General features: G+C 47.5%; 1 protein-coding gene across 4 annotated transcripts in view; it reads left to right on the top strand.

The window, feature by feature from the left end:
* The window catches only part of LOC146045878 (phosphorylase b kinase regulatory subunit beta-like), a 210,242-nt gene that overhangs the window by 120,210 nt on the left and 66,129 nt on the right, over positions 1 to 23,903 (top strand). For all 4 annotated transcript variants that reach the window (XM_083164989.1, XM_083164987.1, XM_083164990.1 and 1 more), the window contains 6 exons: positions 1,355 to 1,418; positions 13,531 to 13,626; positions 13,868 to 14,065; positions 15,991 to 16,048; positions 17,604 to 17,681; positions 21,855 to 22,013. In XM_083164989.1, coding sequence (XP_083021115.1) covers positions 1,355 to 1,418; positions 13,531 to 13,626; positions 13,868 to 14,065; positions 15,991 to 16,048; positions 17,604 to 17,681; positions 21,855 to 22,013 — 653 coding nt within the window. The remainder of the gene's footprint in view (positions 1 to 1,354; positions 1,419 to 13,530; positions 13,627 to 13,867; positions 14,066 to 15,990; positions 16,049 to 17,603; positions 17,682 to 21,854; positions 22,014 to 23,903) is intronic.

Genomic DNA, 23,903 nt, shown 5'->3' with positions numbered 1-23,903 from the left:
AATTAGTGCACAGCATACTAGTACTCTGCTACAGCTGCGCTCACCTCAGTGGATTGTACCTAGAAAAAGTACAAAAAAGGGAAAAAACCCATGTCAACCTTTTCAACGATTGTCATGTCAAACTGTTGAAGTATCATCCAGGTAACCCACACCACGGGGTTTGCACCTTCAGATGACAACATGGTTTTGTGCATGCATTACTGCAACTCTTCCCAGATACATTGTTCTAATACTTCTGGGCTGTTGTTATATCATCAGGCATAGCTGATCTCACAGGATACAACAAAGCTGTGATGTCATCATGGGAAACCACAGCAACCTAGCACTAATATAAGCTAAATCTCTGAGCAACTAAAAGCTCAACCTGTCGCTCTAAAGACCGGGCTGGAAATCCCAGAGGGGAACTAGAGGTCAAAATACGTAACTTACGGCCTGAATCCAGTTTTATACGCACCGGGGACCAATGTTTTGGCTCTGCATGTGCAGGGCCGCTGTGCGGACGCCTTTGGCGACTTGTACAGTCGCCGAGGCGTTTTCACTGGGGGGGGGATGGGATGGAGGTGGGCAGCGAGCTGTCGCATGGGGACTCCCAGCATTTCCTCGTCGTGCCCACAAAAATGGTGGTCATCCCCATGCGAACGCAGACGGGCAGCTGTCTGCCAGGGGCAGGCGGCTGATGTCAGCTGCCCCCTGTTCTCGGACTGGCCGCTGCAAATATAGGTCAATGAAGACTGACTTATGTTTGCGAACAGGGGAAAAATCATTCGATGGTCAGCAACTCTCTGCAAATTTATGTGTATGCTAAACCTACATCCATGTTCCCACGGGGGCTGGGGGTGGGCATTCGCTTGCCCGGCGGACGGTGTTAGATGGCTCGCTAAGCAGCAAATGTTATGCTGCTTAGCGAGTCAACCAAAATTAGTCCCTTAGTCTGAAGATGACGCTTTACCAGCCGTCGCCAGCCTTGTAGAAATCACAGGTACATGTCTCCTATCCATTGTACAGCAATTGCCTACAGTGTAATGGCACACGCCGGGTGTCACTAAGCTATAGATCTTGTATATAGCGTCTGTTTCCCTTAGTGCGTGCCTGTAGCCACATATTGCCTCTCAATTATTTTCTCCTAGTACATTGCCATCATTTATTCATGTTCGGATTCAGCCGTTACCGCAGTGTAAACCATCTCTATTGACCACTAGAATTCAATTTTCTATCTGTGTGTAATGAGAGTCAGATTTATTATCCAGCGTGTAAGCGATAGAATTATACATTCACCAGCCGGCTGGTTACTGACAGTTCCCGTCGGCACATACATCTACTGTATAACACCCGTGTTTTCACTCTTCTCTTGCAGTTCTGTTGGGTTGGCCAAAGCCGCTCTTGAAGCTGTCGACGGATTCAACCTTTTTGGAAACCAGGTAACCAAATATAACCGATCTACTTAAGAGCTGGACATTTCAGCCTGCATGGGACAAGTATGTTTTGAGAGTTTATAGTTAAAGGCCATCTCCCCTTCCGAACAGTGTGGAATAATAGATCGACAATCAATCGGTTGACAACATAGGGCGACGGGGTCAAGAAGTTTGACTTGACAATGGCCGACACTAGTGTCGGCTCCAGGGGTTGGGCTGCAGCACACTTCAAACTTCAAAAAGTGGAGCTTCCAACTGCCAGTGAGTCAGTTTGGGGTGGCAGTGGGTGGGGCTCCCCTATTTGAATTTGTAAACTGTGCTGCAGCCTCTCCTTCTGAGGCCACCAATGGTCGACACAATTTTTGGGAGGCCATATCTTGTTTATTTCATGTTGCATGACCACCATTGTTTAAATCAAATACCCTCCCCAGCTTGCTTCAGGCAGTTTAGTATTCCTGATAGACGGCCACATGGATAGAAAATTTGAGCACCTTTTTGAAAAAACTTGAAAACTCCCCAAAACATGTCAGCAGTTTGTGTGTCGACCATTTCCAGGGCAGGCAATAGGGGACACCCATACCGGTTCCCAAACCTGTAAGGGGCCCAAGGGCTGTGCCGCAGCAATGCAGTGCCTAGCATTGGTTTCGAAAGACGTTGGGAAGCCGTCCGCCTGGATTCCTTGAAGGGAACTTACTCGGACCCCCCTGGGCCTGGTCACCTGTCCGACTACCTATACTAAAGAGTTTAGTAACATCACGTGTGGCACCAAGCTGTACAGCTATGCGCACTCCTCTCCTATTTCATTTCATAATGAATATTAATTATTTGTTTCTTAACTGCATTTAAGGAAATTAGGGCAAATTTGCATAGATGCAGGGCTAAAATGAAGCGATTGGTACAGAATATTGCCATCGGCTCCGTTGGACTGCAGGTTGGCTCCCAGTTCTGCCCACTTCAAGAGGAAGTGGGCAGAATGCAAGAGAGGTGCCTACTTTTTTGCAGGTGCAGGGACTACCCCAAAAATCAACCGTATAGGGTAGATGTTTTAAGCCTGATGAAGTCATAAAGTGGAAGGTGATATTGCTGCAGCCCAACAGATTCTAACTGTTAGATTACAGGCTGGGTTTGAAAAATTACAGGAGCTTATTGGCTGCAGCATTATCACCTTCCACTTTATCACTTCACCAGGCGTTATACTTCAAGGCTGCTTCAAATTGTTTGAGGATGAGCAGCAACATGCTATAGGTGACAGGGAGATAAAAAGTAAATGTTCATCTGGTTTTGATATAATGTCCCCGGTCCAGTCAACCCCTGACAGTCCTGTTTATATCATGAAAATATTTACGGAACCAATTTATTATTATTATTATTTCAGGACAAAGGGAAATTGCCGAGATTTATTATTATGTTCTATGCAATATGATAGTAACAATTAATGCCCACGTTTCCGCCTTATTTTTCCCATTATTTTTTTCATAGCCTCCTTGAGGGTGTGTAAAATGTAATGCCCGCTCTGTGGCTGGCTTTAGTAGGCTGCTCAGAGCACACATAGTGTAATGGTTTGGTGATTAATGTTTTATGAGACATGATTGTGGGTCCTTCTCGTATAATTCACCAACAGATGTTCACGAGACTGCAATCTTCTTTCATCAAAATGCAGTTGTGTAACGTGAATCCCTGTGCTGTCTACTAAGTGAGTGGTGGGTAACCTGATTTGATGGGTGGTGGGGGGGGGGGGGGTCTTCTGCTGTAAACTGCACACATTCATGTTTATAAATGATTTGTGCCTTACAGTTTTGTTCTTTGCTGTGACGATGAGCAGCAAGAATACATTATGTGCATTCAATATTTCACCCGCAGATGGTTAAACATTTCCTCTCAAGTGTTCCGCGTCTGTAATTCTATTACTGTGAGTTTCCAAGCATCTGTAGGGCCTCCTAGCAACATCCCATGTGAAATAGAACTTCCATCTTAGTAAATACACCCCAGAGCCCTTGGTTGGATTAGGCCAGGATGGTTATTGGGGAAAGTGTCGAAAACCAGTCCGTGTAATTTTCGTACCTCCGAGTTTTTTAACCCTTTGAATGCCAAGTGAAGTTTTCAAAATATGTGTGAAAATTGCCAAGCGATCATTTCATCATAATGACCTGTAATGTTTACCTTACAGATGGGTCTGTTCCCATCCTTGCAGGGGATGGCGCTGGCGTCGCCAGCCGCCATCCCCCGCCAGCGCCATGGCGATCGTGAGAAGGGGACGCGCGCGCACGAGAGGCGCGCGCGCCCCCTTCCGACGGCGCTTCCAAACGTTTCCCCGGGTCCCCGCCGGCTTGCCGGCGGTAACCCGGGGTCCCCCCTGCCTGCCCGCATCCCCCCTAACCCCCCCCTAACCCCGTCCGTCTCCCTGAGGCGGAGACGGACAGGGTTTCCGCCACGCTAGCGACGGAGACTGAGACGCGCGTGCGCGTGAGACGCACGCGCGTCGCACGCGCGTCTCAGTCTCCTCGCTGGCGAGGCTGCTGGCGGGTCGCCAGCGCATACGTTCTGGCGACCCGCCAGCAAGGATGGGACCTGCCCCATCTGTATATAGGAATATGTCATCTTTTTTTTTTATTATTTATTTTTTTATTTATATAACAAATGTGAGCAACGCTGGAATTTTTTGCAGATATGTTGCGCATCTCTCACAGATATGTTGGCACTCACAGGGTTAATTTTCTCAGGCCGGTCCTGTGGGTGAATACGTGTTCCGTGCGGTGTTTAGGGAGCAGACGAGGCGTGTCTCTGTATTATTTCCTAACCGATGCAGTGAATCTCTGTACCCGTGATGCGCAGTTTGGGTGTATTCATGAGCTTATAGAACATTAGTAAGTCCCATCTGCTACAGGAATCGCATTCATCTACCAGTTGCTTTGAAAGCCGCGTGCAGCTCTTTGAAGTCCTGTGCTGGTGTCGGGGGGCCAGGGGCTCTTTCCTACAGCTCAGGAATTGAGATTGTCCAGCTTTGATCCGGCCCTGTGCATTAGTTAAATATCCTGCGTTCTCATAGGGAGCGGCTCGGTGGAAAATATTATTATTATTATTATGGCGTTAGAAGCCAAAAAGAAAAAAACTGTTTGTTGTTGCCACCCAGCGCGGCTCCAGACAAAAGTGGCTTTGTGGGTCCTCCTTTTATCTTCCAGCTTTAATGGACTGTGCTGTTTAGTGAGCGCAGTGTGTCCTTTGCCTGTGCCGTCCTGACTGACAGCAGTGATACCTGCCACCGGCTGCTGAATAATGCAGATTGCTCAGTACTTTGCATGAGCATTTTGTCATTGTTGCCGCAGTAGCCGGAGAGGCGCCTCCTAGCTGTACAGCCACCTGAATCCTATCTAATATATAACTAGGAGATGCAGCTGTCTGACTGTGATGGTACACACGGAATAAGGACCTCATTGCACCAAACTGCACAGTATAAAGCTGGATACACATTAGACCACACCGCAAATGATGTGATCGTCAGCGATTTTACCCGGAACTATATGACGATATAGTCAGTGCATACCCCTTATACAGTATTGTGCAGTGGTCACAGGTTGACTATATAGTCAGGATTTAGCTACATGTACAGATGGCATAGGGGGTGACCCGTGGTAGCATGCATCGTTAACAGTGATGCAGGGTAACTAAATGGCATAATAGTTAGCTTGCCCACCCTATATGTGTGGAGTTTGTATGTTCTTGCGTTGGCTTCCTTCAGGTACTGCAGTCTCCTTCCACAATACAAAAGCATACAGTTAGGTTTATTGGCTTTAAATGAAAACAAAAAAGTGTGTGTGTGTACATGTGGTAGGCCAGGGATGGCCAAACCGGTCCTCGAGTTCTACCAACAGTCCATGTTTCTCTTTCGTCCAGTCCGGTGACACAGCTCCACGATGGGATGTAGTAGGGTCCGCCAGGAGCCAGGCACCTATGCTTCAATTCTTTGGGAGCAGGCTCCTCCCTCTGCATCCCATAATGCTTCAGTTTCGTTTTAGGTGCCCACAGGAGTGGGTGCAATGCTGAGTGGCTGCGTTGCAGCCACACTTTTTTCTTTGGATTTTTATTAGATAGACTAGGTTTTTATTGTTTTTTTTAACATTAGACTTAGTAGCAGGTTTTGCCAGCGTGTGACTTCTGGCTGAAGTCATTACACGCTGAGAGCGCAGCAGAACACTGACAGAAGCGCGTCCTGTCGGTGTTCTGTGTGCAGAGGAGAGCATTCACGGAGGAATTACCTCCGCTCAAACGGAGGTTTGTCCTGGGTTCCGGGGGACCCCATCCAGCGCCTTGCCTAGAAGGGGATCTTGGGGACTGGTCTCTCAGCGATGGCGGCCGCCATCTTTAAGAGTTTGGAAACTGAAATCCCCCAGGGGAGTTGAGGTTTCTTACAGGACGCCCAGCGTTTCTGGGCAACTCCAAGTGGTCCCTAGAGGGGGAATTACTGGAGGGGAGAGACACAGTTGGGAGCGCCTGTGAGAGAGGTTTGGCGCCAAAAGACGCCAGCTACCCTAACTGGAAGGGAGACTGGGTATCTTCCATGATTCACTGGCGCCATTTCTGTGCTTGCTGCGGAGCTGAAAGACAGAGATCCTGCTCAGAAGTCTCTCCTGACAAGCGCTTCCCCCGCTGATCGCTGGCAACAGAACACACAGATAAGTACACTTGTGCATTACCCTGAACGTTTAGCAGTGTTTTATTCTGATATTAACATGGCTGACGAGTGCAGTTCTGTTGCTGGGGAGGGAGCGATTGAGATGTTTTACCATTGCTAGAGATGTAATGTAAATTTATCATGTAAACAGTTGGACCAGGGGGAATTGTGCCCTTCCTGTGAAGCTGTGCCCTGTGGGTCACGGACCCAGAGTCCTGAAGGAGCTGAGCCAGCGTGGGCTGTGGCTTTGGGACGGTCTGTTAAGGCTTTAACAGAGGCTTTAAATAGGCAAAAGGGATCTTTGGTGGAATCTCCGGGACCTATTCCCTCATCTCAGGGATCTCTTACCCCTGCACAGGGAGACCCTATGTTGCTACAGGCTATGCAGGACACTGCACAGGGTGTGCATAAGTTGTCTTCTCTTTTGGAGAAATTTACCAAGGTATCAGATGATGTCATGTTTAGACAAGGGTCTTCCATGGCACCCCCATTGACTACTGACACAGATGATGGTGGAGTAGATGAGGATGATTTGTGTTGGTCACAGGGAGAGGAAACAGATTCTTCAGCTTCTGGTATTGAGGATTTGATTTTGGCTGTAAAGCAGGCTCTGGATTTGCCTGCTGAGGAAAAGGCTGCTGCGCAGTGTGGGTTTAAGAGGAGTCGTAAGGATCCAGTGTCCTTTCCCTCGGATAAAGGCATGGTTACTTTATTAGGGGAGGCTGGCAAGTCTCCAGAAAAGAGACTGTTAATGTCTAAAAAATATGCAAACATGCACCCCATGCCTGAGGATCATGTTAAGGTATGGGAGAAAGTTCCTCTGGTGGATTCTTCTGTGGCCAGATTATCCAAGGCCACAGCGCTGCCAGTGCAGGGTGGCGCGGCCTTTAAAGATCAGGTTGATAAAAAAGTTGAAGGCTGTCTGAAGGCAGTCTTTGAAGGTGTTGGCTTCACTATGCGTCCCACTATTGCTTCGGCCTGGGTGGCAAAAGCCATGATCAAGTGGGCAGAGAGTTTAAGTAGTCATCTCCAACATGATGCGGAAGCTTTTTCTCTGGCAGAAAAGTTGAGGTGTGCTGCGGAATATATATGTGAAGCTAGCGAGGAGGGTGCCAAAATGGCGTCCAAAGTATCCGTCACTTCTGTTACTGCCAGGAGAGCTCTCTGGTTAAAGGCCTGGGAGGCGGATAGTGAATCTAAAAAGTCACTGGAAACTATTCCGTTTAAAGGTGAGCTTTTGTTTCGGTAAGAATTGGATGAGATCATGAAGCAGGCTACTGGGGGTAAGAGTACTTTTCTTCCCAACACCTCTAAATCCTCTAGCTCTAAATTCGGAGTCTTTAAACCGTCCTTCCTTTTCGAGGGGGAGCGGCTGGCAGAGGTCAGACAGGGCGTGGAAGATTCCAAGCCGGCAGAGGTAGAGCGACCAAGTCAAAGTTTGGCGCCTTTACAAAGAAGCATGCAGCCAAAGGGGAAGACAAGCCCTCTGCATGACAGGGCGGGCGCTCCCTGTTCTGGGATCAGAGTAGGGGGTCGCCTCCTGCAATTTTAGGACAGTTGGAAGGTAGCCACAGAAGATCCGTGGGTATTTTCCATTGTTTCAGAAGGATATCAGATAAATCTCATGGGTCCTCCCCCTCACAGATTTCTTCCCACTCCTTTACCAAGGACCGCGTCTCTCAGATCTTCTCTTCTGGGAGCTGCCTTGTCTCTGGAGAAGAAGGGGGTAGTTATACCGGTTCCTCGAGAGGAGAGAAGAAAAGGTTTTTATTCGATACTTTGCTTAGTTCCCAAACTAGACGGGTCATTCAGGCCCATTCTAAATTTAAAATCTTTGAATGTTCATCTTTGGGTGGATCACTTGAGGTCGGTGCTGTTGAGCATAGAGCCAGGGGAGTTCTTGGCATCAGTGGACATTCAGGATGCTTATCTCCATGTCCCGATCCACAAAGATTTCCAGTCGTTACTCCGGTTTGCAATCGGGGGAAGACATTGGCAGTTCCAAGCACTCCCGTTTGGTCTTGCCACGGCTCCGAGAGTGTTCACCAAAGTGATGTCCACCATGGCTGCAGCTCTCAGACTGCAGATAATTATTATCCCTTACCTGGACGATCTGCTTTTCAAAGCAGAATCCGCAGAGATGTTACAGGTTCACCTGGAGGTGGCAACACAGTTTTTGAAAAGTCAGGGCTGGATCTTGAATTTGCCCAAGTCCCATTTGACACCAACGCAAACTTTGAAGTTTTTGGGGGTGATCATAGACACACACCTTCACAGGGTTTTTCTCCCAGAATCCAAGGCTATGGAGATTCGGCAAATGGTGTTAGAGATCCTACAAGCACCGGCTCCATCAGTGTGGCAAGGAGTAAGGTTGCTAGGAAAGATGGTGGCAACCTTCGAAACTCTCCAGTTCGCCAGATTCCATTCGAGGAGTTTCCAATGGAACATCCTGTCCTGTTGGTCCGGAAATGCCAAGACGATGAAACAGGAAGTTTTATCCCTGTCACTGGAGTCCACGGAGTCCCTCCTATGGTGGACGGATGTGGAAAATTTGCAGCTGGGGAAATCTCTCAGGCCCTGAGATTGGCTGGTCATAACGACCGATGCCAGTTTGAGGGGCTGGGGGGCGGTAGTCCTTCACCTGAGGCTTCAGGGTCTTTGGTCAAAGGAAGAATCCAAACTGCCAATAAACATTCTGGAGCTTCGGGCAGTTTTGAATGCATTAATTCAGGCGGAGGATTTTCTGAGGAATTCCCCGCTGAAGATACAATCGGACAATGCTACCACAGTGGCTTATTTGAACCATCAAGGCGGGACACGCAGCAAGAAGGCGATGGCGGAAGTTTCCAAAATCTTCAGTTGGGCAGAGACAAACGTTCCAGCATTGTCGGCGATTTTTATTCCGGGAATCAGGAATGTGGAAGCAGACTTCCTCAGCAGGGAGTCACTTCTGGAAGGAGAATGGACTCTCCATCAAGAGGTTTTTCAGGAGATTGTGATTCGATGGGGTCTGCCAGACATAGACCTAATGGCGACGAGAAAGAACCGCCAGGTACAGAGGTTCTGCTCGCGTGGGAGGGATCCTGCAGCATGGGCAGTAGACGCCATGACAGTCCCGTGGGATTTTCAGATGGTGTACATATTCCCTCCATTTCCCATGTTGCCGAGGGTGTTGAAGAAAATAAAGAATTAGGGAGTACGGGCAATTCTAATTGCACCAGACTGGCCCAGGAGGTCATGGTACTCCGATGTACTGAGGTTGTCGATGTAATGAGGCTTCCTCATCGGCAGGACCTGTTAGGCCAAGGGCCGTTTCTTCACAAGGACCCAGGTCGTCTCAATTTGACGGCGTGGCTTTTGAAACCTCCTTATTGAAGAAAAAGGAGTTTTCTGATGAGGTTATCCAGACCATGCTGAGGGCCCGTAAGCCGGTGTCTGCGGCTAATTACCATCGGGTCTGGAAGATATACATTAGATGGTGTGAGCAACAGAAGCTTCACACAACCAGATTCAAATTATCAAGGCTTTTAAATTTCTTGCAGGATGGGTTTTCATCAGGACTAAGGGGGGTATTCAATGTCAGGGGAACGGCTGTCGAGCAAGCTAGACAGCCGTGCCCCTGTCCCATTCTTATTTTGCTCGCCTGGAGCTCGGCAGTCGGGATTCAATGTCCCGAGCGGCGAGAAGGGGGCATGGCCGCGAGTTGATGACGAAAATAGACGAGCTCCGGCCAGGAGCTTGCCTATTTCCGGCTTTTCTTGGCAGAACGAGCCCGACAGCTTGTGCTGTCGGGCTCGTTCTGCGCAAAACCCCTGTTCAATGCTGTCGGGGAAGACAGCATTGAATAGGGCCCCGCAGCCATCTCCCCCGTTGGGAGATGGCTGCGGGAGCACGCCTAACATTGAATACCCCCCTTAGTCTGCAATCCTTAAAAGTGCAACTTTCGGCCTTATCTATATTCTTTCAAAAGAGAGTAACTTTGTTACCTGAAGTTCAAACCTTTTTACAAGGGGTTACTAGACTTAAACCACCTTATAGGCAGCCGGTGGCGCCTTGGGATTTATCTTTGGTCTTGTCCATGTTACAGAATCCTCCTTTTGAGACGCTAAGATCTGCGGAGCTAAAGTATGTGACGTGGAAGCTCACTTTTTTGTTGGCAATTGCCTCAGCCAGAGGAGTGTCTGAGTTAGGTGCCTTGCCTTGCAAGTCACCGGTTTTGATTTTTCATGATGACAGGGCTGTGCTGCGAACAGTGCCAAAATTCCTACCTAAGGTAGTGTCATCTTTTCATTTAAACCAATACATTGTACTTCCAGTGTTTTCTCCCCTAGAAGGGGTTAAAAATAGGGACAGACTGAAGAAATTGGATGTAGTTCGCGCCTTGTGAATCTAAATGGAGAGGGTAAAGGACATTCGAAAATTGGATTTACTCTTGGTGCTATATGATGTGCATAAGGTTGGGTTGCCTGCTTCTTAGACCATCGCTCGCTGGTTGAGATCTACTATTGCTTTTGCCTACTGTAAAGCAGGTAGACCGGTTCCGTCTCGGATAAATGCACATACCACCAGGTCGGTTGCTTCCTCCTGGGCGGTGCGCCATGGGGCTACGGCGGAGCAGTTGTGTAGGGCTGCCACCTGGTCCTCTGTTCACACCTTTACCAAATTTTACAGATTTCATGAGTTTGCGTCGGACGATGCTTGATTCGGACGGGCAGTGATGAGAACTGTTGGTCTAAGCGTACCCTACCAAAGGACCGGCTCGTGAACGTCCCATCGTGCAGCTGTGTCACCGGACTGGACGAAAGAGAAAAGGGGATTTTTGTAAGAACTTACCGTTCTAACCCCTTTATCTGAGTCCAGTCCGGTGACACAGCGATCCCTCCCTTACGCTCAGTTAAGTGTATCGTTCATGTGTTGTCATGTTATGGTTCTGTTATGTTACATATAAAGTGTTCAGGCATTGTTGTGAGTTATGTATCCTAGTGTGCTCTTGAAGTTGAACTGAAACATTATGGGATGCAGAGGGAGGAGCCTGCTCCCAAAGAATTGAAGCATAGTTGCCTGGCTCCTGGCGGACCCTACTACATCCCATCGTGGAGCTGTGTCACCGGACTGGACTCAGAGAAAGGGGTTTGAACGGTAAGTTCTTACAAAAATCCCCTTTTTCCAGGCCACCTTGGAATTGTGGAATGTGACAGTTAGTAATAACTGCACCTGTGTTCAAGCTGGGTGATCTGGAAAACGTGGACTGTTGGTAGATCTCGAGCACCAGTATGGCCAGCCCTGCAGTATGGAATAATGGATTGTAAGCTCCACTTGCGCAGGGTCAGAAGTGAACGACTGCATAAGATCTGTAAATTGCTGCCGGTATATGCACGCACTATATAAATAACAATAAATATTCCAGGATAAAATGACAGTGGAATACCGTATATACTCGAGTATAAGTCGACCCGAATATAAGCCGAGGCACCTAATTTTACAACAAAAAACTGGGAAAACGTATTGACTCAAGTGGGATCCTCACTCGAGTATAAGCCGAGGGGGGATTTTTCAGCATAAAAACTGTTCTGAAAAAGTAGGCTTATACTCGAGTATATATGGTGTATGTATGTATATATATATATATATATATATATATATATATATATATATATATATAATACGAGATAAAGGTTCCCGCCGCGTGCCCTTGTCTGCTCAGTTCCTGGCACTTTGTGTTTGTACCTCTGCCTACTGCAGGCACAATCCTTTAAGCCCAATATCCCCGGTGATTAGTGGCGCTTCTGTCTTATACATCCCTTTGTGTGTGATCCCCAGGCCCGAGCCAAGACTTACACAGGATCTACCATAAAATACCTCCCAGGGCAAGCTCCTTAGTGGCAGATGTGGGATAAAAATGCTGCATGTATTTAGATTGCTCAATGGCAGATGCTGGGATCACGGCTTTAGGTGTGTAGGGATTAGTGTATATATAATGTATATGTTTGGCATGCTTCAGACATCCTTGTAAACTGCCGCTGCAGCAATAAGGCACATGAATGTGTATCCGCGGCAATAGCCACTTGTACTGTGCCTCATAACCAACTTTGTGGGGGCCTTTGTGCAAAAGGGGTGTGGCTATACAATAGTACAGATTTTTATTATGTCCACACAGTATTGCCCCTTATACGCTACCACACTCTAGTGCCCCTTATACTCATTATGCCACACAGAAGCGGCCTCCCTTACGTATCTGATACTCAACAGGTGCTCAGGCTATTGCCTGCCCATAGTAACTTATCTGTAGCATAGGCTCTCATTCCCCACTGGCCTGATTGCACACAGGAACTTAATGCCTGACACTAGGTGGTCATCTACTGGTACTTTTGGAGCAGTTCCTCATGTTTTTCTTCTACTGCTAGCCAGGCTTGGTGTCTTCCCACATCTTCAGCAGCGGCCAGAGCTCTCAGAAATGATCGCTAAACTGAAGCCTCTCTTTGATGGCATCTGATGTCGGATACCACATGTGGAGCTGTGACATGGCAAGCCCATGATTGGCTCACTGCAGATGCATGTGATTGGCTGCTGGTCAGCAGGCTGTGATTAGTTCACAAATGGTGCCATATTTAAATGGTCAATGCTGGTTTTGGCCTGAAGCGTTGCAAGCAAATGGCGCCATGTGAGGGTACACGGTACACTAATTGGGGGTTCATGTGTTCGAAGGCACCAAAAACATGAAAAACACATGACAAACTTTTCATTTGTGAATCATTTCTGTGTCCGCCTTTTTCTTGGGTCGTTTTTTTCCCCATATCAACCTTTTGAGGTCCGTGTAGACACATGCCACTGAGTTCGAGTTAGCATAGATGGACTATATTATGTTATCTAGGATCAGATTTGATGGGGTACATTTTATAATATGAGAGTTCTATTGCAGATGGGGTGTTGCCCATAGCAGCTTTTTAGATTCTATCTATTATCTTTTAGAAGGGGCTAAATAAATACAGTAGAATCGGGTTGGTTGCTATGGGCAAAATCTCATTTTCAATAGTATTCTCATTTTAGTTATTTTACCTCTATGTATTAATCACCATTAGTCTGGGTCACCATAATCTGTTCTGCAATGTTTATTATAATAGAAATAATATACTCATTACAGCAAACTCCTCTCCGCTCCCGGATGGAACGTCACCCCCCCCCCCCCCCCTCCAATGCCGTCTCTGACGGACAGCTGTGATTCTGCCGATAATCTTGTTGTGACTGCTCCTAACACCGGCTGAGACGCACTCGCATTAACATGTTTAATTTGTTATCTTGTCAGCAAAAAAAAATAATGAATTGAATCTTCGCTATTGATTACGCCGACGCAGTGGCCGGGAGCAGCCAGTTGATTGGCATTCACTAATTGGCTTTTGTTTTGTGCAAGCGAGAGATAATTGATTGTCTTGTTTCTTGTTGTGTCTGCAGGGTTGCTCCTGGTCCGTCATATTCGTAGATCTGGACGCACATAACCGGAATAGACAGACGCTCTGCTCCCTGCTGCCCAGAGAGTCGCGCTCCCATGTAAGTCATCGTTCCATAAGGAGGCTTTGAGCAGTACGCGCTTATCTTTGTTAGAGGCAGGACGGACGCTGTTGTATACAAGTTATTATTGATATGGCCTATTTTGGAGTATATTAGATGGCCACCATTTACAGTAGATCTTATATACCAGCAGCGTGCATCACTTTAGTCCAGCATTAATCTCTTTTCATTACCTGTTAGAACTCGTACAACTTTCTGAGCTTTTTCTCTCTGTTATCAGAACACCGACACGGCTCTCTTGACCTGTATCAGCTACCCAGCGTTCGCCGTGGATGATGACGCCTTGTTTCATCAGGCTATGGATAAGATTGTGCGCAAACTCAAAGGGAAGTACGGGTTCAAGCGCTTTCTTCGGGACGGTTATCGGACGGCGCTAGAAGACGAGAACAGGCGATATTACAAACCTGCAGAAATAAAGGTCCACTCTGCCGTCCTTCTAAGTATTATTTTGTTTTATATACTTTTGTATGATCCTTAGGGGGTAATCATTCCTACCCATCTCACAGGGTATACGATGATAGGTCCACAGATACAAAGTGTCGACCGAAGAAAGGTTGAAAGGTGTTAAAGGTGACCGGTTCAAATGGTTGACATGACAATGGTCAACTTAAGTTTTTGGAGGGTTTTTGCAAGTTTTTATAACTTATGCTTCATATGCTATACACCTGGTGTACAATCAGTGGCAATAACCTAAGGTGAACCCAACTAGCCACCTTGCCCAAACTGTGCCCGCGGTATTGTGATTGTGTATGGTGAAATATAGGAATTGGCGACCAAGGGTATAGATAGCGTCCCAACAGATGGGATTCCGGTTGTCAGAATGACTAAAGCCCCGTACACTAGGGGAACTCGGCCACGGTCGGTATACTGTAGTTAACAATGTGGGCCGAGGGTGGCTATAATTTAGTGTACACACCAGTGTACACACCCCCCCCCCCCCCCAGGTAAAATCCGCCACTGTCTCTGCCTAAAGTGAAGCCAGATGCAGTCTGTGAGACTGCTCTGGCTTCAATGTGATTGGCAGTGACTTCCTATTGGAAGTCCGACCTGCCACTCACTCAAGGCAGTCCCATTGGGAGGTGTTCCCTCCCTCTGGGATGCCTCTCTGTGCGCAAATGCGCGGCAGCCCCCAATTCGGGTTCTGTGCATGCGTAGTACGGCAGATGATACTGCGCATGTGCCATACTCAAGAACCGTAATTAAGCCTCCGGGGCCAGCGCATGATTAGCATGTATGAAGTTACTGCGTATGTGCTGGCCCCATGCAGAGGACCGGCGGCCCGGACGGCATGGGGGATCGCGGCGGGGGGCACCGACAGCGGAGGAGGGTGGGCCCGCATTGCGGCAGCCACCCTCCTAAATGGTAAGAGCCGCCACTGGTACACACTGAATTATATAGTTCAGTGACGTCATGCGGGTCGTTGGCCATATAGCCAAATTGACCTGCAGGTTCAGCGAGTGATGTAAACGACGCACTGGAGCGCACATCGTTAAGGATAGTGAGTGTGCACACAAGACGATATTGTGCAAGATATCGCTCAGAAGCTTCTTTCTAAGCAATGTCTTTCACAATATCCCTTATGTGTGTTGGGCTTAAGGGCCTGATTCAGTTTTGTTGGCAAAGCAAAAATAGCACAAAATTGGGCAAAACTATGCTGCTCTGCAGGTGGGGCAGATGTAACATGTGCAGAGATTTAGATTTGGGTGGGGTGTGTTCAAACTGAAATCTTCATTGCAGTGTAAAAATAAAGCAGCCAGTGTTTACCCTGCACAGAAACAAAATAACTGCACCCAAATGTAACTCTCTCTGCACATGTTACATCTGCCCCACCTGCAGTGCAGCTGACTCAGGCCCTAAGTATGTTGCCATAGCTGATCACTGTCATCACTGTCACGCGTAGTCTGTTTTTACAGTTGGATTTCGTATGCTATGCGAACCGTCGCTTTATAGAATAAATCTGCGCACTGTTTCGCAGGCTGCGCAGCCCCTCGCCTCCTGATTCCCCACCTTCCGCTCTCAATTAAGAGTCAGCGGACAATTGATTGAGTGAGGGCTGAAGGGTTCATCATTGTTCTGTTTAATTTCACAGCTCAGTACAAGTTTACACAGGAAGCTAAATCGTCCTCACAGGACGAGATGAGCGAGGAGACGTCTCTTTACAAAATATTATCTTTTTAATATTAGAATTACAAAAGCCTATTTGCTAGCACATTGGGCACAATATTTCATTTCTGTCTTCTCAGTGGAAATTTATGCCATCGCGGCACAAATATTCCAGACCGATGATGTCATTTCTCACTCATGTTTATTTATTTTTCTTATTATTTTTCCATTTATTGACAGCTGTTCGACGGGATTGAGTGTGAATTTCCGCTGTTCTTTATCTACATGATCATTGATGGTAAGTTTCTGACTCATGGTCCTTTTTTCAATGCAAGATTACAGCACGACAGCGGCTGGAAGGTTGCATTTTCCTTATGCTTGTTATTAAGTATTGATATCTAGGCTCCCCACCGGGTCCATAGGTTCCCCACCGGGTCTCTTGTTCATGGGATTCCTGGAGACCCACTGTTTAATGAGCGTTAGACGGAACCGTGCCTCTTGATAAATCAGCAGGTCTCGTTTGCTGGGGGGGAGGAGGAGGGAATCCTGCAAAACTCACATTAATGTTCTAACATAAATAGCTGGTCGTGCCCATTGTGAAATTTCAGAATACATTACACACTTTGGGCCTTGTCTAGACCATCAGTTTTTGCGGCGTCATTGTGTTAACTAAATTGCATGGGGCTGGCAGCCCCTTGGACCTGGAGGCACAGAACGGAGATGAACATGAACGTACGGTAATGCCCCCTAGAAAGAGGACATAATGTGACTGAGCCTTTATCAGATCAGCCCTTTAAGAGTTGCATCTATTGTCACAATAACTACAAAAACACCAGCGTTTTTATCCAGATTGGCTGATTTGTGTTGGCCTTGCAATATTCCCTTCGATATCTCTATTGCATGCTGCACTTGCCTTCACACACGGGGCACTGAAATGCCACTGTGCTCTGTATTGGACGTATCTTGACATACTGTAACACCCAACATAGACATAACATCACAATTATTGCTATATTTTTTAGACGTTCAACACTATAGGATACCTTATTTTGTGAGGCAGCCATTTTGTTGTCTAAGAGGATCGTCTCAATTATGCGGCCTGTCCGTTTTCTCGTCATCAGTGACATCACTAACTTCATGTCTCAGTGATGTCAACTGTTCCTGCTGTAACTGATTGGATTTCGCAGCAGTATTGACTCCAGACCAGCGTCATGGCTGCCTCCCCAGTGAGGCATCGCGCGTCACAGAACTCTAGGCGGTAAAGAAAACCTCACTTACTGGGGGCAATTTAATTTATGAGAGGTTTAGAGAGTCTTCACATTGAAAATCATTCCATCGTCAGCCAGCTACATGCTTTGTGTGTGAGCGGGATGCTTTATTCCGAATATAAATGTAATAATGATAATGAGCTTGTTTGCCATTTGCCAGTTAGGAGCCAATCCACTCCTAACTGTAAAGTTACAGACTTGGATTGATAAATGACAGGTAGAAGATGATTGGCCAGTGATAAAAACCACTTCGGGTTACGGTCGAATGGTCGACCATAAGTTGGTCGACAGTCATTAGGTCGACACCATTAGAAAGGTCGCCAGGGGTCTAGTTCGACACATGTGTTAGGTCGACAGGTTTACTCCATCTGCTGCCGGTGCAGCGGAGACCAACGGTGAAATCACTGTGTCAACAGCTCTGTTCTCCCGTTATGAAAGCAGAACACCCTTATCGTGTACGCAGGGAGGGGTGGTGGCAGCATGCGTCACTTATGGGGCTCTTAGGCCGACACGCAGGAAAGTGTGACAGAAATACAACTGTTAATGAGTATGCTGTCTGAGGTACAACGCTCTCTGTTATTTCAGGGGTCTACAGAGGAAACGCCGAGCAAGTGAAAGAGTTTGAGGCTCTCCTGGACCCGATACTTTTCTTGGCATTCGATGGTACGTTATGTGTTCCGATGTGGACATTCTGTCAGCTCCTGTTACTATAGTGTGTAGACATCTTGTTCCCTGAAGAATCTGTGATATTAGAGCTACTTAAAATGTGGACACGGTGGAAGCAGCCACTCATTCCATATCCACATGGTTTTCAGCCTGTACGTTTATTCGTTGTTGGTACATCACTGTGGCGGCCATTGTGTTTCTATGCCATTTTATTAATGGTCTGCTGCCATGAGATATTAAATCCACAAAATGGCTGCCACCGGTGCAATCAGACCATTGGTTTACTGTATTTTGGAGAAGGGATTTTACCGTAATAATAGCACTCTGTATCCATGTTAGATCCCATGACGTTTGTAAATCATGTGTACACTGTACATGTATGCACTACAGCATGGAAGTTTTACACTGTATTGCAGCAATATTTTAGTGTCCATTCTAGCACGCTGCATCTTCCAAAACCCATGCAGTTTCTCTACCCTGCCTGGGGTGTCACACTCTGCTGTAGTGTTCCTAGCACAGTGTGGTCTGTATCTCAACACTAATATGCAGACCAGACCTGTGCTAAAAGCACCACAGCTGAGTGTGACACCCCAGGCAAGGAAGAGGAACTGCACGTTTTTTTAGCTCCTTTGTGGGGATGGCGGCTATCTAACTAAGAGGCCGATTCGGCCCTGTGTCCGATGGTGGGGGGTCTGCGCATGTGCAAACCCTCTGGGCGAAAGCTTTCGGCGAGTGTCACTCACGCCAAAGCGTTTTCACGCTAAGGAAATGCTGGGTGTTCCTCTGGGAACGCAGGCAGGCCGATGTCTGCATGGGGCGGGCGGTTGATGTCACATGACCTCAGTGCCCGCCCCCCTTTTCGGCAGATAGCGGCTGTAATAAAAGTCAGTTTCGACGAAGGCAGGAGAAATCATTCGATAGTGAGCGACCATCGAATGATTGCTTATGTTAGGGAAGGGATTCGGGCTCTGGGGGCTGGTTGTTCGGCAGAGTTAAGGTGCTCACTAGGCAGCGAATATACGCAGCCAAGCCAGCCAACCTGATTCAGGCCCTAAGTGTATTAGGCAATATTGGATAAGGCAGAAATGCCCTTTTCCCCCAATACTAGGCTTGTGCAGATTCTGGGTGCTAACTCGCCCACGTTCCGCTGCTCCCTTGCCAGCAACAAGATGAGCTCTGTTAGCAGGAGAGCTGAGGCTCCGTCCGTGCCACATGAGGTGACTGTACACCTGCTAATAATGGACTCCGCTTTCAGCCTGTAGGGAGGGGGCGAAAGGGCACCAGGCTAAAAGGGGGACACGCGCTCAAGATGGCTAAAAGCAAAGCAGCGCTTTTAAAAGAATCAATAATGTGAAATAGAAACACAGAAGCCCGAGTGCAGCAGGAAGAAGATAAAGGGGGACAATGACGGAGAAAAGTGCACTGATCGGAAGTAATAGAAATTCTGGTGCTGGCGATGTCACCTTAGTGATTATATTACTAGAGTGCCGCCGAGCACGCACTCTTCCCACTCTCTCTTCTGTAATAAATGTATATAGATCTATAATGTGCTGTGAAATCTAAATAACTAGGTATATTTATCTATAGAGAGCTCTCATTATAGCACCCTGCATCTTCCAAATCCCGTGCAGTTCCTCTTCCTTGTGTGAGGACAACTGAAAATCCAATCGCAATTCACATGGTATATAATGTAAATACAGTGTACTGTACATGTAGAAGACGTCAGGCTGTTAGCCAATCAGAGCGTGCTCTCTGTACCACTGCTTCTCGTCATTTGTATCTCGATCCTAGGAATGTGTTTGTGGTAATTGTCTCTTACATTAGCGTTGTTCACTTTCCTGACAACCGATAAGTAAATGAAATAAAAGTGATGGGATGTCACAGTCATTCCCCACAGCAGGGACACAGGATCGCCTGGCTTGCACAAGGTTTATATAGATTTTGCATTGCTTTGTTCTGCACAGATTGGCGCGCTGTGAAAATTACAGTGTTTGACAGTCGATTTAAATGTTCCATATTCAAAGCGTTTTCCTGTGCGGTGTTACAGCAATAGGGGCTTTTTGTCAAGATAAATAACTAGCGAGACTGCACAGAAAGCAGCGATTGTAGTTGGAAAAGGAGTCATGTGCGGGCGCTGGGGCACCTTCCATTGTGTAGCCGAACAGAATTAATGACAGGAGCGCTCCCTGGCACCTCTCGGAAAGAACACCCTCTCTATTATGGGAATGTTCCGCAGCTCCTAGCGCGATAAACAAGGCTGCAGAATGTTCTGCCATGGAGTAGCAGGAACACGTCCTCTGGTGTGCATTATACATCAAGGTATTGGTAATTATATAGCACATCGCTGTAATGTAACATGCTTGGAAATGTAAGCGATCATTCTCTGCCAGGGGAACGGGCAGCACCGCAGCCAAGCACTTTGTGCTGCCTGGAAACCTGTGTCCACTCCCAATTCCCTTCCTCCGCTACTCTATTGCTGCTGCTGATAACTAAACCTAGCCCCCCCCCCCCCCCCCCCCCCCCCCCTACTAATGTCTGGTGGCGCCAATCTCCGCAAGCCCGTTTCCATTTACCATGAATAAATTCCGTCCAATCTGTGGCGCACACTATATTTTTGAATTGTTGGTGATTGACCGCCAACATCTCTCATTGTCCGTCTGCTTCATGTGTTGGTATTCTGGAAGGCGCTGCCTGCATGAAAACTGATTTATGTGATTCATTATACCTCCCTTTGATGGATATTCCTTTGCTGACACTTGACAACATAGTGCACCATTCACTCTGTGTGCAGCAGTTGTCGTGGATTGTTTCAGAATATAATGTGTAGTAATTTCCTGCGCTCAGTGCCACCTTCAGGGGAATGCAGCCAACATCAGCTCCCTGTAATAAACAGTAACTCCAAATCACTGTATACAGTATACTTCTTCTATCAGAGAGAGTGATACAGCACTGTATATACCCCTCCTTTATTAGAGAGAGTGATACAGCACTGTATATACCCCTCCTTTATCAGAGAGAGAGAGTGATGCACCACTGTATATACCCCTCCTCTATCAGAGAGAGTGATACAGCACTGTATACTCCTCCTCCATCAGTGAGAGTGATGCACCACTGTATACTCCTCCTCCATCAGTGAGAGTGATGCACCACTGTATATACCCCTCCCCTATCAGAGGGCGCATGATACAAAGCTGTATATACCCCTCCCCTATCAGAGGTCGTGTGATACAAAGCTGTATATACCCCTCCCCTATCAGAGAGCGTGTGATACAAAGCTGTATATACCCCTCCCCTATCAGAGAGCGTGTGATACAAAGCTGTATATACCCCTCCCCTATCAGAGGTCGTGTGATACAAAGCTGTATATACCCCTCCCCTATCAGAGAGCGTGTGATACAAAGCTGTATATACCCCTCCCCTATCAGAGAGCATGTGATACAAAGCTGTATATACCCCTCCCCTATCAGAGAGCACGTGATACAAAGCTGTATATACCCCTCCCCTATCAGAGAGAGTGATACAAAGCTGTATATACCCCTCCCCTATCAGAGAGCACGTGATACAAAGCTGTATATACTCCTCCTCTTACAGAGAGAGTGATACAGTACTGTATATACCCCGCCTCCATCAGTGAGAGTGATACACCGCTGTATATATCCTTCATCTATCAGAGAGAGTGAGGCAGTGCTGTATATACCCCTCCTCTATCAGAGAGAGTGATACAGTACTGTATATACCCCTCCTCTATCAGAGAGAGTGATACAGTGCTGTATATACCCCTCCTCTATCAGAGAGTAATGCAGGGCTGTATATACCCTTCCTCTATCAGAGAGTGATACAGTGCTGTATATACCCCTCCTCTATCAGAGAGTGATACAGTACTGTATATGCCCCTCCTCTATCAGAGAGAGTGATACAGTGCTGTATATACCCATCCTCTATCAGAGAGAGTGATACATTTTCTTGTATAATATATAAAGTATATACAGTATACTTCATATTAACTCTGTCCCTCCCGTGAGATGTTCTAGTGCAATAGCTTAACCCCTTCTTGGACAGAGTTATATATGGGGCTGTTGGTCATTTATGTGAGTAATCATATTGGACAGATTTGGTTCTGTCAGTATAAGTCTTCCCCATGTGCCATTAACATGTCTGTCATCCTTGCAGGGTGCCCAGTGGTTCCTGAATACTACCACGTGCCAGCTGACTTTGTGGAGGCCGAGAAGCTGAACCCCAATAGCCAGAAGAGATTTCCCAGTAACTGTGGGCGGGATGGCAAGCTCTTCCTGTGGGGACAGGCCCTCTATATCATCTCCAAGCTGCTGGGTAAGTGATGGATGCAAGAATTGTGCCAGCCAGGAATCTGTGACATCTCTGAGATGCCACTACATAATAGAGGGGCACGTTATTATGGTGTGCTGAAGAAGGGGGGCTGTCCTATGATCTGTAATGTGCTGGCAGAGGGTTGATGGTGGCTGTGATCTGTGCTGTGCTTGGAAAGGGGTGCTGTGGTGGAGAAGAGGTGCTGTGCTGGGAGACGGTGGATAAGGGGCTGTGATCTGTGCTGTGCTTGGAAAGGGGTGCTGTGGTGAAGAGGTGCTGTGCTGGGAGACGGTGGATAAGGGGCTGTGATCTGTGCTGTGCTTGGAAAGGGGTGCTGTGGTGGAGAAGAGGTACTTGGAGACTGTGGATTAGGGGCTGTAATCTGTGCTCTGCTTGGAAAGGGGGGCTCTGCTGGAAAAGAGGTTCTGTACTGGGAGAGGGTTGGTAGGGGCTGTGAACTGTGCTGTGCTGGGGAAGAGGTGCTGTGATGTGATCTGTACTGTGCATTAAAAGGGTGGATGGGGGCTGTGATCTGTGCTGTGATTGGAGAGGGCTGTTATGCTGAGTGAGGGGTGATGGGTGCATTCACCTGGGTTGTGTTCGGAGAGGGATGATGGGGGCTGTGATTTGTGCTTTGCTGGTAGAGGGCAGAGCTTAGGGTGCTGTGTAGTGAGTAGAGAATGTTCCCTATGCCTTCTGAACACTAAGCTTGGTGGATGGATTATCTGCCACGGGGCATATGACAGTATCTTTGCTATGGCACCAAATTGTTTATGGCCAGCTTAATGGTACATGGTGTGTAGTGTGGGTGTGGTATGGGGCTCCGACAGTGGGGATCCCAACAATAAGTATCCCGATGTCGGGATCCTGACTGCAGGTGCTCCGACAGGGGGGCGAGCGCAAAAAAGCCCTTGTGAGTCGGGATCCCCCCTGTCGGAGCACCGGTAGTCGGGATACTGACTGTCGGGATACCCACTGTCAGAGCATCATCCGGCACCCGTATAGTGTAAGTGAGCCCACAGTGTATTATATTTGGTTATTATACCTCAATAGTGTACAGATGATCAGGGCCATCTGTGATACCTGGTGCATAGGAAAGTATTTTCAGTAACTAACGATCTATCGGATTATAATGCATTTCTAGATCTCGCCTTCCAAATTCATAGGGAATTGGTAATACATTTCTAGATTCTTAATGGTTGCCAGGTGCCATAGCACCTCTCTGCCTGTGCACCAGCCATCACTAACGTCCTCACTGTAGGAAGGAATAGACGTTATGCACTAAGGCAGTGGTTCTCAACCTTGGTCCTCAGGACCTCCACAGAATCAGAGGTGAAATAATTGGTTCCACCTGTGGATCTTTTAAAATGTGTCAGTCAGTAATTAGTGCACCTGCCAGGTGACCTGGAAAACTTGCACTGTGTGGGGGTCCTGGGGACTGAGGTTGAGAGAACCACTGCACTAAGGCAATCTGCGACAGTCAGCCAGCCCCTGACGGTTAATTTGAGAACGTTGTCTCTCCTGTCCCTCAGAGCCGATAATCCATCTGTGACATCGCTGATTGGCTGCGGACTGATGGCATCTGAAGTGTGTTTCCCACCAGTGACCCATGACCAGGTGCCACACTCCCAGTCTGACCAGCACTGCAGCGCTCATCCGACGTGTCATAGTGACTAATTCCCAGCTGCCGTCCTCAATAACGTACCTCGTTCAGTCATCTTGTCAGTGTAAATGTCTATCAAGCCGTACACATCTCAGACACTTCACCAGGGGAGTTATTCAGTAAACAGTTCATTGTTTTCTACAGAACACAGGTGTCAGCGCCGCTGTTCTGTAAAAGTGCCCAGGATTTATGTTTGAGCTTTAAATTACCCGTCTCTGCCATGAGATGTG

Source organism: Crinia signifera, chromosome 11, assembly GCF_055691185.1.
Source record: "Crinia signifera chromosome 11, ASM5569118v1, whole genome shotgun sequence".
In the NCBI taxonomy this organism is placed as follows: Eukaryota; Metazoa; Chordata; class Amphibia; order Anura; family Myobatrachidae; genus Crinia; species Crinia signifera.
This window is presented reverse-complemented; position numbering and strand designations above follow the sequence as displayed.